Genomic DNA, 19,209 nt, shown 5'->3' on the forward strand with positions numbered 1-19,209 from the left:
TCGGGGGAAAAAAGTCAATGATAGAGATGTAGGCAAACAGGGTTCCGAATTCCGTTTGGAACAACACATCGCGACATGTTGTTTAACACCCACGGTTACGACGGGTGAAATTTTCTGAATAAATAGATCAACTAAATGCAAAATGGGAATTGCTCATTAGACTTAGATACTGTTCCAATATAGGTGGTGAATAGCAATGATGAGGTGGTTCATAATAGAAAGCAAAAAGACGTAGCACTTGAAACAATTTATGAAAAATATACCAGTTCCATTTTCTACGTATTTGAGTCAATCTTAGGTTTGGAATTTATTTTAATTTAATTCATTCCTGAAAAAATAGTAATGTCAAACTAAGCCCGGCTGTCCGCATAACATCTTTTATAAGCGGTTTCTTCACCACCGCTTAGGTCTTAAACCTAGTTTAATCGTATGGGTAAACGTGGTTTACGGCTTTTTTTTTTTTTTTTTACAAGGGGGAAATCTGCAAACAGATCCCCTGAGAAGATAACTCAGGGAATGCGAGGATGACGCACCAACGACGACCCGCTAAAACCAGCCTATGCACTGTGCATGAGCAATTCATTTAGAATTGCTCAAGTGGTGAACAGTGCATCGACATGACCCTTGGACTCAGACCCTCATCTCCCCGGAACCACCTTACGGTATTTCTTCGGGAAGAGACCAGTGCATATAGCACAACACGTGTAGCAGAAGTAGCCTAGGCAAACTGCTTCTCCTAGCCGACTTAAACAATGTTACAAGGGACCAGCCTCGGCAGGGCTAATCCTCTGCAGCCAACTCTTGGTCGGCGCGCCATAGACGCTGCAATTCTAACATAATGTGAGTGACAGCCGTAGTTACTGCATTCCAGCACTCGGCATCCGCACACATTCTCTCTATAATATTGTCGGGGGACGTGTCTCCTCCGCATGTAGTGAGCATGCGACCTCTCACAACGATGAAACGGGGGCAATCGAACACGACATGCTCCGCTGTTTCCTCTACACCAGCACAATTGGGGCACGCAGGAGATTCTGAGTGCCCGAACCTATGCAGGTACTGTCTATAGCAACCATGTCCTGACAGAAACTGCGTCAGATGGAAGTTCACTTCCCCATGGCTTCTACCGTACCAATCTGACACATTTGGTATTAGTCGATGGGTCCATCTACCCTTAGTGGAGTTATCCCATTCCTGCTGCCAGCTTCTGAGCGTTTCCTCTTTACACGTGTCGCGGACTCCTCTGGTACCCCTTTGGTTGAAGCATTGAACATCTTCCTTGATGATGAGCCCGATGGGCGTCATCCCGGCTATGATGCACACGGCCTCTTTAGATACCGTCCGGTATGCACTTGCTACTCTTAAGCACATTATCCTGTACGTGCTTTCCAACCGCTTTAGGTTTCTGTTCGTTCTAAGCGCTTTTGACCAGATTGGTCCTCCATACCTTAGTATGGATAGCGCCACCCTTGCCAGCAGCTTGCGTTTGCTGGCAATTACAGCAGAGCTGTTAGACATCATCCTCGAAAGCGCCGCTATAGCCGTAGATGCCCTTTTACAGGCATATTCAACGTGGCTAGCGAAGCTCAGCTTGTCATCGATCATTACCCCAAGATGCCTAAGGGATCGCTTGGACTCTATGGTGCAATCACCTACCGAGATAAGCGCCCGTTGCTCGGACTTGCGGTTGTTGACCACCTCAGTCTTGTGACGGGCCAGTCCTAGTTTCCTAGACTTCATCCATTCCTCAACCAGGGAAATAGAGTGCGCTGCTGTCAACTCTACTTCCTCCATCGATTCACCATAGACCACTAGGGTGATATCGTCGGCGAAGCCAACAATCTTAACACCCGCCGGAAGGGGCAGCCTCAGTACGTCATCGTACATCGCATTCCATAACAGCGGGCCCAGGATTGAACCTTGAGGTACTCCCGCGGTAATTCGAACGCTTTTCTGCCCCTCCTCTGTGTCATACAGTAGAATCCTACCATCAGAATAGCTTTCTAGAAGCTTACACAACTGCACCGGTACCTTGAGGCGGTGAAGCGCGTGTGCTATTGCTTCCCAGCTTGCGCTGTTGAACGCATTCTTCACATCCAGAGTGACAACCGCGCAGTAACGGATGCCGCTCCTTTTATGCTCGATTGCCACCTCAGCTGTTTGAACGACCGACTGGATGGCGTTCAGAGTAGATTTACCTTTTCTGAATCCAAACTGGTTGTTGGACAGGCCGTCCGCACTCTCCGTATACGGTACTAGTCTGTTGATAATCAACCTCTCCAATAACTTGCCCGTCGTATCTAGTAGACAGATAGGTCTATACGCCGACGGGTCACCTGGTGGTTTCTCCGCCTTTGGTAGTAGCACCAATTTCTGTCGCTTCCATACATCCGGGAAGATTCCTTGATCAATGCAGCGTTGCATCGTGGTTCTGAACATGTCCGGATCCGTGTTCACTGCCGCTTTTAAGGCAACATTCGGGATACCATCGGGTCCCGGTGCCCTGTTTGGCGCGAATGATTTCACGACTTCTGCCAGCTCTTCGTTCGTCACTCTCGCCACTTCTTCTCCTTCATCTGCCGCATACGGCGCTGGGGCCATGGGCTTATGGGATGGTGCGGGGTTTACGGCTTAAGCGAAGGTGAAGAAATTGGCCCTTAGTGCGATATTCAACATCAGGCACACCGAACCCCGTGAAATTCAACGGAAGTCCTTCATAAATGTTTTCAAAATACATCACAAAGTTTTCTTATGGTAATTCTAATGCAAATCCCCACACCATACAAGATTTAGTGAGAAAAGTGTTTTTAACATGTCTCTTGTCTTCGAATCTTCAGAGGTAATTAGTTGAAAACCCACAGGGATACTTTTGCTTGTGGAATTCGTGGAGAAACATATAGCAAAATAGTTGGGATGGGGGGAGCGATTTATTTGGATACAGTCACCCTTACTTGATATTCTGTATCTCGATTTCAAGTTAGAGAACCATAGTAAAAGTTGGTTCTCATTACTACCTCAATGGTCCCTTGGAATGCAGTTGCTCTGGTGTTGTGTTATGTAACTTGAAACCTTCCTGACTCGATGCTCTCTTCAAGTTAAGGAGATTTGAATGTATTTAAAAAATGGGATAAAGAATAGAGATCTTCTAAAACATATGCTGATGGAACTTCTCGAGAAAGAAAAGGTTAACTATAGGAGTTTCAAAAAATTCATAATTCCAATACGTACTGCTACTGATTTCTGAGAATCCATAAAAAAAATCCTCAACATATTTTAAAATGATGCCAAAATTTCCTCCATGATTTAAATTCAGTAAAATCTTACGTTACGAATTTTGTTATAAGACATGTTTGGCAATATTCTTAAAAATAGTGTCAATGTATTCACGTTCAACTTCTACAGTTCTACCAAGGGACGAAAATACTCAATCTACCCTCGCCTATATTGCGGGTTGAATATTCGTTGATTTTTATTTGTTTGACCTTGACAACACAACAAAGATTGGCGCTTGCTGCAAGATTGTCAGTTTCCTCATAACCTGCTGATACTCAACCGCTTTTTGATAATCGGAGGCAAAAAATGATTTTCATTCGAACCAGCTTGACTTTTTTACATTCCGCTTCAGAAGTTGTATTTTTTGCACGAAGCACAGCGAAGACGCGTCAATATCATCGATTCCGTGCATCGGATCGTTCATCAATCGGACTTCATTACTATAGTAGCATATTTTTTAAATAATATAAACCTCATTGATAATCAATTTTCTAAAACTGACACTCCTCTGGTTCTGATAATCCAAAACACTAACGACATACGGGCATCGTTGTTTGTTTTCTTCGTATATTTTTGTGCCATCTTCATTGGTACAATTATTCTGGTGATGATGCGGTTACTTTGATAGTGGTATAAACATCAGTGAATTGAGTATAGAGGTCTCCAATTGAACTGCCACGAATACCAATTCACGATCAATCTTACACAAGTTGATTTCCTCAGAATGAAAACGTATCGATGTTTATTTGACGTCATTTGAGCTTTCGGTCAACGTCAGTCCAACAAGCAATTGAATGCTCGGCAGCATATCTGTTTATGTTTGCTTTCTCACACCAAACAAAAGCAATGTTGTGACAGTTCTCACAGCAAACAAAAGAAGTTTTGTCAACATTACACTACTACGCCGGCAATTGGATTGGTTGATAGAGCTTAGTGACATTTGAACACACGTAGACTAGCATACGCTCGTCATACACAGTTTGTTTTTGTTTTCCTCAAAGAAACTTGCACACGCTTTATAGACTCATCAAAATGCATATGGAAATATTACCCCATTTGAAAATTTTACACCCGGATTATGGGTGTTTTTCGATACAGAGTGCATATTGTTTTCCTCTAAGGTTCACAACTACATCTACACTAGGGCACCCATACCATTGGGCGTGATAACCACTATAGCGGGGCTACAAATAAACTGCCACGAACACTAACGCAGATCAATCTTACACAAGTCGATTTCCTCAGAATGAAAACGTATCGATGTTTGTTTAACGTCATTTTAGCTTTCTGTCAACGTCAAGACGGGGTTGGTGGTCTGATGGCTACCGCTTCTGCTTCATAAGCAGAAGGTCATGGGTTCAATCCCAGGCCCGTCCCTTTCCTCTTACTTTGTAGTTGTATATCTCTCATTTGCTTCTATCTTCCATTCTAAATCTATCACACTCAAACTATTCGTTCATAGCAAACGTTAGAACCAGAAACGGACAAGAAACCGTTTCCCTAACGCTTCCATTCTTCTACGCGCATGCCTTTTCTTACGCCTGATACATAGGCAGTCTGCAAACCACAAAAGCAAACCTCTCTGCCATGCCTTTCCCCCAATCCAAACACTCCCGCATGAACTGGCGTAGATGCAGTGGTATATACGGTCTACGTGGGAGCCAGTATTGGTCTGCATTGGAGCCACATTGGTCTGCATTCTGACGTGACAGGCAGTATTGTCGTCTAAAAATAAAAAAGATCACCAGCACTTATACACTGAGGATGCCTGTTAGTCCCAAGCAGTCATTCGGTTGGTTCCTTGCGTAAGTGCAGCTGATCTGGCGATACTGGAGTAGCATCCACGGGCGGCCAATCAAACTCAAGCTCATTTGTCAACGTCAGTCTAACAAGGAAGTGAATGCTCGGCAGCCATTCTGTTTATGTTTGCTTTCTCACAGCAAACAAAAGCAATGTTGTAACAGTTCTCACAGCAAATAAAGAAAATTTTGTCAATATTGCACTACTACGCAAACAATTGGATTGATTTATAGTGAGCATGATTTTTTCGACCCTGGTTTTATCACAGTAATAAAAAAGTTTGTTGGGGTTTAGTCCACCGACCTCCAACACAGTAGGGAAATTAAGCCAGCGAAATAAATGAGGCAACACAGTAGGGAAATTAAGCCAGCGAAAGGACGTTGATCTCAACCAGATTGTAGATGGGTGATAAATCCATTTTGGATACCATTATCGAGGTCCTCCTTCGGTGTGGAGTCCGATTTATCGATTTTCCGGATGTCTTCTTCTTCTTCTTTCTGGCGTTACGTTCCCACTGGGACAGAGCCTGCTTCTCAGCTTAGTGTTCTTATGAGCACTTCCACAGTTATTAACTGAGAGCTTACTATGCCATGACCATTTTTGCATGCGTATATCGTGTGGCAGGTACGAAGATACTCTATGCCCTGGGATGTCGAGAAAATTTCCAACCCGAAAATATCCTCGACCGGTGGGATTCGAACCCACGACCCTCAGCTTGGTCTTGCTGAATAGCTGCGCGTTTACCGCTACGGCTATCTGGGTCCGGATGTCACATTAAAAATTAACACATTTTACATAGAAACGCCAAAACACATTAAAACACCTTTTATTACATATAACTATTTACAATAATGACACAGATTAAGCTAAGTCGAGCATTAGGCCTCCTACCCGACGATTACTGTTGAGGACCTAGGTTACACTGAAGGAATGCTGAAGGGTAAAGTCCTCATCCTCTCAATACCCCACCGATGACAGAGTGGGTAGGCTCGCACCATCGTCCCGCCCTTCTACCTATTTTTGAGATAGGCAGTTCTGTCAGGGTGTAAATAGTTTTTAAGTCTGAACCAAATTAGACTGTTATATTGGATACTTCTCTCATTTAGCTGGAGGTTGCTGCAATCCTTCGTTGGTCCGTTGGTTCCGACGATCGTTCCCGTATCCGCGTTTCCTCGGCCATTACGCTGTTTACATTGCATTGTTGCTCGTGGTAGTGGCGGGTTAAATATGAAAACAAGGATAGGGAGAGAAGAAATGTTAGTGATTGTAACATGCTTTATTGCAGTATTGGCCTACACTGAAGTCATACAAAATTCGCTCTTTGGATTCCCACGATAACAATCCCTGAAACTGATTATGAACCACGTAAAATTTTCATTCTGGCACTTTAGAACGTCTATGTTGTAACTTGTTCACACAAGAAATCTGCCTCTGTTCTGCCGAGTTGGCAGAACGCGCCCGTACCCCATTCTGAACCAAAGGACAGGATTCAACTAATATCATGGTACCTTAACTACAAATACAAAAGCTACTTCTATGTTATTTCCACTACTACGCTCACGATAATTATGTTATGATCGTTAAAATAAAAACGGTAGAGGTTACTACCAGGGCTGTTAAGAATCATGACCCGCTTGCGACACTGACGAAACCAGTCTTCTCACTGTCATTAGGCGAAACTATATTTCATGTGCTCACTCCGTCAGGTCGCAATGACGGGGCTCTCATGAGAGCAATTTTAAAGTTGTTTTGCTTTTAAAAATTCTATCTCATTTTGGAAAATTTCGGGAAGCAAATGTGTTTGATAAGTAAAGTGGATATATTTTCACGATTCTAGTGATATAAATAACAATCATATCTGATAATGAAATAAATTTTACAATTCCGTCACAAGCCGTAGCGACAGAAAAATTAAGGATCGTTTGAAGAAAGCTTCTGTCATTGTCTCGCCGTCCGATGACAGTGAGAGAAGCATCTATGTAAAAGTCGCGCGACACCCTCTATTGACATTGACGCTTTCCAGCACTGGTTACTACTACATAACAGAAATACTACCCAAAGAACGCTAATGTCGCCAGTGTTGGTGTGGATGCAAGGTAGTGCAAAAATGTTTAGAGAATTAAATAAGTTATAAATTACAGCATTCTGTTAAAAATATTATATTATTTTATAAAAGACAGTAAAGAATGAAACATTTCAGTAACAACAGCGCCATTAGTTTTCTAATTTTTATACATATATCAGTAATACTTCTCTAATTCCGCTACAACCTTACTAGATAACGCAATATTGTAAAATGCCGTAAATCAGCACATTTTGGAATATTTCTCAAACATTGGAAATTATTGTTTATGATGTTTTTAATTGCAATTATGAATATACAAAAAAAAACAAATAGCGGTATGGGCATCAGATTTAGGCGATGCGCTGAATTAGGGCAACCCACAGTATTGGTCTTATACCAAAGTAAGTATTACTACGTTGTTAGTAAACCTAATATAAAAAAAGTCTATTTTCAATGTGTGAGACGCAGAGACCACCCGCACCCACTCTTGCGCCTCGTGGACTATTGAAAACGACTTGTGTATATTGAACTAATACTACTATTAGAAATAGTGCTACTGATGAAGGTGATCGTTGGTTTCCCAGTCTTGTTAGTGATTTGAGTGTTAGTAGAGACTGGTAGTAGGCCCTGCCGGTCCCTCCAGCATTACGCGTAGTTATCTGGTGTTAGATCATGCGACAGTAACTAAACTCATGCTGAAGGTGTGATAAATCAAGTGTAAAATATATTTAAGCATTGCAACACATGTCATTATATAACTTAAACTACTAGATTAACTTACATTTTATAAGTTATAATTACGATTAATTTTCGCGATCAATAAACATTAGAGTAATTTCACAATATCAACAATATGTAATGCCAACTTGATTAATCACCGTCAATCCAATCACCCAAGGGCAGGGAATCATTGCTTATCAGAAATGATGAAGAAAAAAGAACAATAATTTTTGTAATAAATTCCTACAAAAATCACTTTAGCTTTTCTATGTATATATTCAGAAAATTTGTCAAAAAGTTTCAGAAATTCTACGACGCTTGAATTTTCAGACATGTATTAAGTATTTTTTTCCGAATTCAAGTTAAACATAAATTATCCGGCAAATATTGTAATTTCAGATATAACTTTCCGTTCTACGGTTGAACAGAAAGCTACCGCAGCTGTCACATTACTGATTTACACAAAGCATCATCGACCGGCTTCGATGATACCTTGAAAACCACGCTAATGATTGTTGTTTTCTGCCTTTTTCCAAAGCTTTGGACTCTACTAGCATACTTTGATTAGATTTTTCCGTTCAATGATACAATGATTTTCAAGCCTGCAGTAAGAACTTGGCGGCTACAACAGAATGGAAATTTTTCAAAATAATCGCAATATTTTTAGAATTTTTATCAGAATTTTTTAATATGTACTACATTAAAAATCTAATATAAATTGGATATGAATATAGAGTGATTCGTAAAATAATTTGCAAATAAATTGTCCAAAAAAAGGTATTACTGCAATAGTTTTTGAACCAAAAATGGAGAATGGATAGATTTCTAGAACCCAAAAGCATACATGCCGGATTATTTTGAAGATTTTTTTTTTTTTTTTGAGAAGTTATGAATTAATTGCAAAATCCCTTAACCCCTTAAGGGGACACGGGAGACCGTGTTATTTTCCCTATCTTTCGTCTCACTCTAGCAATAATCATCAAAACTTCGCGGAAGCAAATCTCGAGTTTTATTGAACCGATGAAGCTGAAAATTTATCGGGTTTTGCCCTACATATATAGAATCATAGTGATACATTTTCGCATCGATATATGGAGTGGTTCTTGGGATTTGCTTCTTGAAATGGATAGGGTGATTATGATGACGTCCCGTGCGGCCTTAATCTGTTGAAACAATCTCTAGCGCTGTTTGAAAAAAAAATAAAATTTCTGAAAAACACTTGAATGAATCTCAGATGACCTTTTCGTAAGAATCGTAAGAAAATGACATTTTAGGTTTAGAGTATTCCGCAATAATACTCACATGATTTTTTTCGTAGGTAGGTATTTTTAAATAAATTTTGAAGTAGGGTCCCGGTGCCATTAGTGGACTACCTAAGCTATAAAAAATCATAACAAAATAACGAAAAGCCTTAACAGAGATCTTTTGACGTCAACAGAAATATTTCAAGCTCTACTATATGGGAAAAATATAAAAAGAGTGATAAAACTATTTTTTCAACATAAAATCGCTTGAGCCTCTATTGGTACACGTGTTCCAGTAGTAGCGCTAGTGCTCCAGTAGTAGACGTTCGGGAACAATACAAGGAATTTTAAACAAAATGGTAAATTTTTACATAGGTTTAACATTTTTCCCTCGGAACAACAACTAATATCTTTCGAATGAGCCATAAAGATCATCTCTGGGACTTTTCTTCATTTTTATACATCCATTTTAAAAACTGCTTCTAACCGTTGATCCATTACTGGAACAGGACGGCAACTATTGGTGCAAGGGAGCCAATTTTTTACGTAAACTTTATTATTTATATGACTTTTTGATAAAATAAAAAGCTGAAATTTGTCAAATCAACTAAACTAGAGGCGATCTATCCACCAAATATAGCGCATGTCGTTTTTATCAAAAAATGTACGTTTTATTCCATAGTCCAATCTACTGGTACATTACAACCATTGGTACCGGCACCCTATTATTTTCAAGAACGATTGATTAAAAGTTTTATTATTGTAATAATGACCACGAAATAAATTTATCTATTTTGAACATCGGTGACTGATCCATGTTTTTATAAATGCATTCCCGAAAGATAATTTAGTGAATAACGAATTCTATTAATCATCATATTTCTTATTATTATTATTATTATTATTTATTAGCGACACTTTACCATTCGTTTGGCATTCGTGTCGGGATTTTCGCTCATATTTCTGTTGATTCATATACAAGAAAAAACAACTATGAATAAAAAAACATGTGTTGCCAAAATCGAACAAGCACTGTACTTTGAGAAATTGCTCCTGAATCTAGTCCTTCTTCCATTTATGAAAACACAAAACATTTTTTGAAAACATCTTGATTTATTTACATTTGAAACATAATACAAAAATATCATTGACGATCATCACACTTTTCACAATCACTCCCAAGCTAAGCGCCTAAGCATTTGCAACCGGGGCAACTGGCAAATGGTCACCGGTGGCGTGGAATCCATTCTCGTCAGCAGTCCACTGCAGGGTGATTGGCGTTCCATCGGGAGCGTTGTACGAGTAGCTGCCCTTCTGGACCGAAACTTGAGCCTGCTCGGTTCCGGTACCGTCCTCTTTGGGTACTTCCACGACCTTCAGCTCTCCCTGGTCTTCCACCTTGATACCATTGCCCGATTCGTAAGAGTATTGGAACGATCCATCCGGGTTGAGATTGGAAGTCTGCGACACAATTGGCACCGGGGTTGCGTTGGGATCCTGAGGGGCGCAAGACACGGCAGCTACCAGAAGAACTACTGCGAAGAACACTTTCATTTTGACTAGATGGGTGGAGTGATGTCTCCTGAGTGATGGCACTGTCTAACTTGGGTTTGAAACGAATATGTTGGACTTTTGAATATCAAATCATCTCTTTATAGCAGGTTCCCCACCCAAAACTACATTGTCGGCTCTTCTACGAAACTAGCTCTGGAGGCGCTAATTGATTGTAGAGGTTACCATGGTTGTTGAACGATGACACCATAGGATAGCGGTCAGCTAAGGTGGATGGGATGCAGCTAAAAAGCAGTGATGCGATCTGTCGGCGAGCGGCCTTGAGGGCTTGTTAGATCAGCTGTGGTTAGCAAGTCCGGCGGTTGCATTTTATAAGGTGCGATATCAATGTGTTAAGAGAAATGTATCCTTGGTTCCCGTCAGATCATTGGATAAATATACTTAGGTATCCATGTCACTTATTTGCAATTATGAGTAAGGATTCTTTTATTATCAAATAACGTTGGATATATCCAATAGGTTTGAAAGGAATGATGTCAACTAACCAAAAAAGATTTTTCGAGATTTTGTTGAGCTCAATCTGGCAATCGTCGAAAAGGTCTTTCTCAAGAATTTGTTTTAGTTCATTTTACCATAATTTATCTGAACTAGGTGACGGTAGTGAGCAAACGTCAAACTCGAACAAAAGTGATGCGAGCGCAACGAGTGGCCCGTCGGCCAACTACCATATATAAGAATTGGGCGCTTTACTGCTGTGCGATGAAAATAATTTGAGTGTTACGTCTGTTTGTCTGTGGTGTCAGTTTCAAAATACATTCGTAGACAAAACAGAGAAAAAAAAATTATCAATTTCTGACAATATATACTGAAATTATCTCTGAAGATTGCGTAATTTGCAAAGTTTACTGAGAAAATTCGTAGAAATTATCTATATAGATGTTTAGACTATGAGCACACCTTCACGTTGTCAAGACCGTTATAACTGCTTAACAAATAAATTTAATTTGTTGTGTTGGACCTGAGATTCAAAATTATTATGAACAAGGATTTTTATTGATTAGATCAATATTGAAAGCTTTGTAAAAAACGCTTCTTCTTTCACGCTTTTTAAATTATTTCAAAAGCAAAACTGAATTTCTATAACATTAATAGAAGAAACTTTGTTATTGAATTTGTCAAACACAACATCACTGAATAGACTGAACCATACAAAATTCCTAAAAAGATATTAAAAGAATCTTGAGGTTGAGTTGAAATTTCAACTTAAATTGTCATAGAAGCTTAATGAAATTCTTACATTATCTTAAGCAATATTCTAAAAAAATGGAAAGGATTTTTTTAGGATACTCAGATGGATTCCACAGGATTGTGAAAACACAATTTGGGACATAGGGAAAATTGTGCATTTTCGGCACCTTTTTATCTTTGTAATGAAAGGTTTTTGCAGGCATGAGAGATATACTTTAATGCGAAGAAAGTGAATTGAAATTATGAACCCAATTTGTTTTCTTAAACTGTTTTTTAAACTTTTATTTATTTAGTACCGTAAACCGGGGGCAAATTGATCACTGGGGTGAATTTGATCAGGTCGGTACCAAATAGCATTTCCTTTCAAGGATGCTTAATACTTCGTTGCCATCACAGACATTGCATGTTTTCTAATTTATAGATGTCTAATGATGATTTTAAACTATTTCATTTTTATTAAGGTCAGTTTTGCATAAAAATATTCACAGTTTTTGAAGGTGTTAGCAATACTGTTGGAAATGTCGGTACTAAACAATCTGCTGGTGCTAAGCCTGCATGTAAACTTTGAGTGTTAAAAATGTTGTGTTAGCTTCAGTGTGAACTGCTGAACTCATTTTCAAAATCGTACAGCATTACAATAATAGTTTTTTGCTGGTAAAACCGTTTATTGTTGAATAACGTGCTTATTTCAAGGGAAATTGCATACATTTAGGCGTATTATGTGGATTTACAAAGTTTAATTTTGCAATAAAATAAAGATATACACGAGTTGTAAAAATTTTGACATCATTTTCAGATTCAGGAAACAAAAATTTAGTAGACAGGGAAATTTTACATTCTAAAATATGCTTTATTATATAGTGATCAATTTCGCCCCAATTTGTCATTTTCAGTTTTTGATATTGAAATTAATTTTATGAAGTATTATAGTTTATTTCATAAAAAATCGATTACATAAACTGATAGAGATCAAAGAAGTACTGATTTTACCGAAATAAATTTGACAATTTTTGAATTCCAAAGGAAATCATGACAAAAAGTTGTTAAAAAGTGATCAATTTGCCCCCGGATTACGGTACTCTAGTTTGAGGAAGTGAGAATGATTTTTTTTAGTTTCCGCTCTGACTATTTTTGGTAATGCAACCCACTGAGATGCAAAATAGGACTCATTGTATGATAAATAGTTTGAATGAAATAACTCGATTTTATATCATTTTTTTTTATAATTTATTAATTTTTCAACATGCTTGCAGCGTTCATGCAAAATAAATTGTTTCTTCTACTTGACCAGATACGATACTTACCTGAATCATCACAAAGTATCTATATTCCAAACACTGAGCTAGTTTTACTAACTTCGAACTAGAGAATCATAGCCTTGAGTGTTCGGAATATGAATCAAAACGATATTCGGTAACGAAATTATTAGAAACTTCAGTGATTTTGTAATCACGAAAAAACAACAAATTTGAAATCATTTCCTGCTTTGAATTCATCCAATATATTTTCATTTATTGAAGGCACGGGCCATTATATGTATAACAATATATATTTAAATGAGTTCCAATTGGATCGCATTTTTTTTTCATGAACAGTTAGATAAGTTCTTCCAAGCTCTTCTCAGGCGAAAGCATTGAAAAGGTCATCATTCAGACTAACGTTAAATTAAATTGGAAATTCATCAAGTTCCGTGGGTACCGCACACTAAAAGACTAGGACTCATTTAATTTTAAGGCCTATCAAACATAGGAAAGATAAGAATTTTGCGTACCTAAGAAATCTCGGAAATAACACTTTTTTGGATCTGTGTTAAGACCAAATGAATATCGTATTACCGAATTAAACATCCCAACTGATTACATATGTTTGTGTGACAAACTACATAGCAGTTCATGATAAACCAACACTAGATAGTGAACAAGACCAATTGCGTTCTACTAAAAGTAGATATAAATCTCTTTGTTGTGAGAAATCCCATTGCACAAGAAGCAAATATTAAGTCCAAGTGACAATCAGTGTGAGTTAGTTCGAAAGATCGTTAGTTCAAAAGACAGTCATTTCCACAGTTAGTCCAGAAGAACGTTATTATGTGAGTGATACTCAAGCCAGTTATGCTGCTATTCAGCATCCAATTGGTACCAATAACAGTATATAACTTCTGTTAATACCATCAAGTTAAAGTGTATAAGTTGAGACCCAACAATAAATAATGAATTGCAATGAAACGTGTTCTAGTGACTTCTGATAGAAGAAACCATTCGTTCAGTGTGCCTAAGCCAGACCAATCCCCCATGAATTGAGCTTTTGGCTTTTACAAAGATAATCTGTATGATGATATCTTCTATTGGCAATAGCTAATGTCATCATTCTTCTTACTCTTGCCGACAGATATTAAATTAAATATCTAACAAAAATTCGGTAGATTGCCGCTTCGGAGGCACAGCAAGAGCTACTCAACTTAATCGCATAGGAAGCCTTTATTGTTAGCGGAACTTGGTGCATCTGAAGGAGGTTTTTTTTCAGAATATGTGTCGTTTGTTTCTTTTACAGAACATTTTTACAAGTCGAAAAGTGGAAAAGTGCTAATTTCCTGTATTGTATTCCTGTATTCCTGTATTGCGCTCGCTGCACTTTGGTTTTGCGGATATGAACACTTATTTTATTCTCGCACTCATCACCAGATGCCTAAGCTTCAATCAAATAGGCCTATTGGACGAACTATCCATATTTATACAAGCGGTAATGGCCGCCAAAAGCTAGTTCACTTTCTACATGGAGAAATCAGACTGTTCGCTGTTGTCAGACGAAAACTACTGAATTATGTCAATATGTCAGTTAACCCTAATTTGGGTTATACCACGGAAGAGCCGAACTGAGTCAAAAAAATTGAAAGTTGGGTTGATTTGTGTCTCCGTGTATAGGGATCCAACAGTTTGAGGTTTGGCTTGCGCACGTTCAATATTAAACGACCCAAGTCAAACGTCAGATCGCTAAATCGCTACTAGAAAGTGGTGGTATTAGCGCTCGTAAAAAGCTGGATATGATCCTAGACTGGTTTCAAGCTGATATTTTCAGACAATTTCCCATAAATTACTGATAATCTTAAGGTGATTATAAAACGAAGCCAAACTTAGAATTTTCTAATACACAAGACGAGAGTATCTGACAACAGTTCGCGTCGAAAATCAATCAAATTGCTTGTTTGCTGGTGGTGACCAATGGGATAGATTTTCTAGGCGAAGCGCTGTTTGGTTCTCAAGTCTTGTGCTCTTGAAAATTTGAGGTGTGGCTTCGTTCTATAATCACCTTAAATATTTAACATGGAGAAACGCAGATAAATTTGGCTTGTTTTGAATGACCAAATGTTCAAAAATTCAAAAACAAAGAATCGAATATACAATATGTATCACATCACATCACATCACTATTAGAAACCCGCTCGCGGGCCGTACAAAATCTTCCCGAAGACCGAAGTTAAATGATCACCTGTTTATAATTATATTACTCATGCAAAACAAAAATCGTAACGCTTTTTTCTTATTTTCATTAAGCACAATTCTAATGTACGCCCTATTTCGAGCGCATTCCATGATTTCATTGAGTTTGTCAGAACCACGGACTAAAACTTCGGTACATTGACATTGTACTGCATCTGATGCTCCCGGGTTGGTGATTCGCAGTCTCAACCACATAAAACATAAAAACTAATTTATGTAGCAAATTAAGTAAATCAATCAGTATACCGCTCTGCCTCAAATTCCAAACCGACTCGTATTCTGAACACTGTACCAGAAAATGGTAGTCAATTGCAATCCAATTTTAACTTATCCCAATCTATGTTATACTTCGAGAAAAGTGATGGTTCTCTAGTTCAAGGTCAGTAAAGTTAGATAAGATACATTTATTTGCGAAATTTTGCAGTTGAATACGATACACATTTGCTGTTCGGAATTTGAATCAAGGAATATGAGACAGAATGAACGCAGTATTCCGCATTTGATTTATTACATACTTTTACGTAAAAACAGCGCTAAACAGGTTAAAATAAACATTTTTATAGGCATTCCAAATAGCTGCCAGTTAGTCTTTGCGAAGGAATTAAAATTTTCACAAATATCAACAAATTTATGCCTATCAGATACATTTAAAGTCACTGTTGGCGTTAAGTGTGTTCGTTAGTGTGGGATAATATTTAAGTTCTCGCTCCAGTCCATTTTTTGGATAGCATTTCGGTCCCATAACAACTGTGCAAAATTTCGGATCGATCGGTGAAACTATATTTACGCGCCAGCCGTTCAAAGTTTGTATGGGATTTACTATGGGAAAACTTACTTTTGCTAAGAAAAATCGCCAGAGGTCGCCCATTGAGCTCTATAAAAATTCTAAACACATACCTCGATAAGTATTTCTACGATGAAGAATATTACCGAAGACCGCGAAACAATCCGACTCTAGTGAAAAATGTTATTCAATGAAAACCTATTAGCAAGGCGACGTTGATTAACACGTAAAGGAATAACAATAATAACAAAATTGGGCAAAATTTCCAAATAGTATATGCTTAATAACTTTTTTCACAAGCATCGGATTGCTTTGCGGTCTTCGACAATGTTGTTCATCGTAAAAATACCTATCGAGATCTGATTTCAGATTTTTATAGAGGACAATGAGCGACCTCTGGCGATTTTTCATTGGAAAAGTAAGTTTTCCAATAGTAAATCCCATACAAACTTTGAAAGGCTGGTGCGTAAATATAGTTTCACCGATTGAGCTGAAATTTTGCACAGTTGTTATGGGACCTAAATGCATTCCAAAAAATGGACTGGAGCGAGAATCTAAATTTTTCATATAACCGTGTCCCAGGCTAGTGTGTTCGTATTCCGAGTCAAAAAGATACAAGATGGAAAACTTGTATGCAAGTTGACAGAAATCGATAAATAATGCATAATTCAACCATACGTGCTATGACATTTTTGAAAACGAAAACAGATTTAGTGACCTCAAATCAAGCTAATAGTAGTATTTTGGTCCTTGAGACAAAAACTGGTTCCGCTGTGTTATTATAACCTTAAAGCAGACAGACTTCCTGTAAGAGCTGGTGTTCCTCAAGGCAGCATTCTGAGACCAATATCGTACAATATTGTCTTATCTAACTTAAGGATATCTGGGGTAATATGCACGCTTTAGGCAAAATGACTTACGGTGCTGTTTTAAGGTATTTGCGAGATAATTGGGGAAATTTTTTCATAAGGGATTGATATCCCCAACATATGATTTTACAAGAAAAATGTCTCAATTTTTCTAAAATATTCATAAAAACCCCATAAAGTCGTTTTGCTCCGGGGGTGCATATTACCCCAGATGTCCCTACCTGTTTCGTTTGTTTAAAAAATCTTTGTTTGTGAATGTCACAGGACTACGCAGCTCATGTTCGCAAGGTCCACCTAAGCTAATAGAAATATAAGTAGTAGAGCGCTAGTGGCGCTGTTATCAAAAAATATAATTATTTTATTAATACTTACTATTGAAGTTCATCATGGTCAAACTAAGTGAATTTAATTCGTGATCATTACTACAGTGATTTTTTTTTATAAAAGCAACCGTTTGATTATTACAACATGAAAAGTATTTGCATATTGCCAAAATCAAACACTGTAGATTGCAAAAAATTCGAATATTTTGCTTTCTTACATGCTTCCAAAACTCAACTTATAATTTATAAATGAAGCTCTTTGAAACCTTCAAGTAGACATGTTGTCTCGATAAATTGGTCAGATGAAGTTAAGTATCAAGGACTCATGCTAGTTGAAAATTAAACTTTCAAAAATCACATTGAGGAATACAAGCCAGAGATATATAATAAATACAAGCCATCTCCATTATCTTCGGCCCTCCAACATGCTGAAGTTTAGCTCACCATGTGTAGATACTTCTTCTTCTTGGTATTACGCTCAGAGCCTGCTTCTCAGATTAGTGTTGAATGAGCACTTCCACCGTTATTAACTGAGAGCTTTCTTTGCCAAAGTTGCCATTTTCGCATTTGTATATTTTGTATCAGGTACGATGATACTCTATGCCCAGGGATGTCAAGGAAATTTCCATTACGAAAAGATCCTGGACCGACCGGGCATCGATCCCAGACATCTTCAGCATGGCTTTGCTTTGTAGCCGCCGACTGTAACCACTTGGCAAAGGAAGGCCCCTGTTTGTAGACACTTTTATGATTTTTAACATTATGCATGGTCCCAAAATCGAAAACGATGGTATGCTAGGTGGCATTCAACTTCCTCTGAAAAACCATTTAGTACCAGTTAGTTGGTGCCCGTTCAGGAAACACTAAAGCAACGTGTGTGTACTGGCATGGCTTAATGAGTGTAAATTGAACAACCGACATTCATTCATGGAATAACCTCTGTGTACTACCGAAAGAACTTCTACTACATAAGCTTCTGACAAAGCCAGCCAAAGTGTGAAATTCCTACCAAATTCAATTGCACAGAGGTCATTGTTGGCACTAGTTAGCAAGATGTGCAGTGTCTCATCTTTTTTAGCTAACTTCCAAGCTTTTTGACTATAAATGAGTAGTTAAGTAGAATTTCTTGCGCAGTATCGTTTCACCGCGTCTTCGGCGCGATTGCATCTCCCGGAGATTAGAAAATATGCACCAGTTCGCAGTTCTGCTGATGGTGCTGTTGAGTGCCATCTACGTGACTCCTCAAGGATTCGTTCCGCAAGGATTTGGATTAAATCAGGTGCCAATTTTGAGTTCCTATTCAGACCAGCGGCTGGACGGAAGCTTCCAATATGGCTACGAAACGGGCAATGGGATCCAAGTGCAGACGCAGGGAATGTTGAAACCAGTGCCAGTGGTCCGACCAGATGGAGTTGGAAGCAGTTTGGCTTTGGTGCAAAGTGGAAGCTACTCGTATCCTTCCCCCGATGGAACGATAATCGAAGTTAGGTGGACCGCCGACGAAAACGGATTTCATCCACAAGTGACTCATTTACCTGCAGCACCTGTTCCTATTATACCACCGCCTGTGCCACTAGACCGAGGGATACCTCCAACATTCAGATTTAGGCGGCTGGCGAGAAATAGGAGATCTTAAAAGTGTTCATCGTCGTAAAATGCAATAAACTGAAGTTCATCAAAATCTAATGTCATTCGTATTTGTACCACAATTCGAGAAACACCAACCATCATTTCGCAAACCTACAAATCAATTCAATCGCCTGCAACCTCATTTAACATAACGATCATTGAGCCAGTTCCGCCGCAATACTCTTGCTTTGGTTTGCTCCCTCGGTAAGTGGCTGCAGACCTTCGTCTTCCATATTTACATCCAT

At 38.6% G+C, this 19,209-nt stretch overlaps 2 protein-coding genes across 3 annotated transcripts in view; one reads left to right on the plus strand and one right to left on the minus strand.

Annotated features, from left to right (window-relative positions):
* LOC5565682 overlaps positions 1 to 19,209 on the plus strand; it is a 90,456-nt gene that overhangs the window by 41,953 nt on the left and 29,294 nt on the right. The window lies entirely within an intron of this gene.
* Positions 10,196 to 10,741, minus strand: LOC5565692 (endocuticle structural glycoprotein SgAbd-2). Its single transcript, XM_001649991.2, has one exon. The coding sequence runs from the start codon at positions 10,654 to 10,656 to the stop codon at positions 10,294 to 10,296; it is 363 nt and encodes a 120-aa protein (XP_001650041.1). The 5' UTR covers positions 10,657 to 10,741; the 3' UTR covers positions 10,196 to 10,293.

This window comes from Aedes aegypti, chromosome 2 (assembly GCF_002204515.2).
Source record: "Aedes aegypti strain LVP_AGWG chromosome 2, AaegL5.0 Primary Assembly, whole genome shotgun sequence".
In the NCBI taxonomy this organism is placed as follows: domain Eukaryota; kingdom Metazoa; phylum Arthropoda; class Insecta; order Diptera; family Culicidae; genus Aedes; species Aedes aegypti.

What these genes read in the sequence shown, in the direction of transcription:
- LOC5565692 (XM_001649991.2), bottom strand. Translation starts at nt 10,656, where the DNA reads ATGAAAGTGTTCTTCGCAGTAGTTCTTCTGGTAGCTGCCGTGTCTTGC.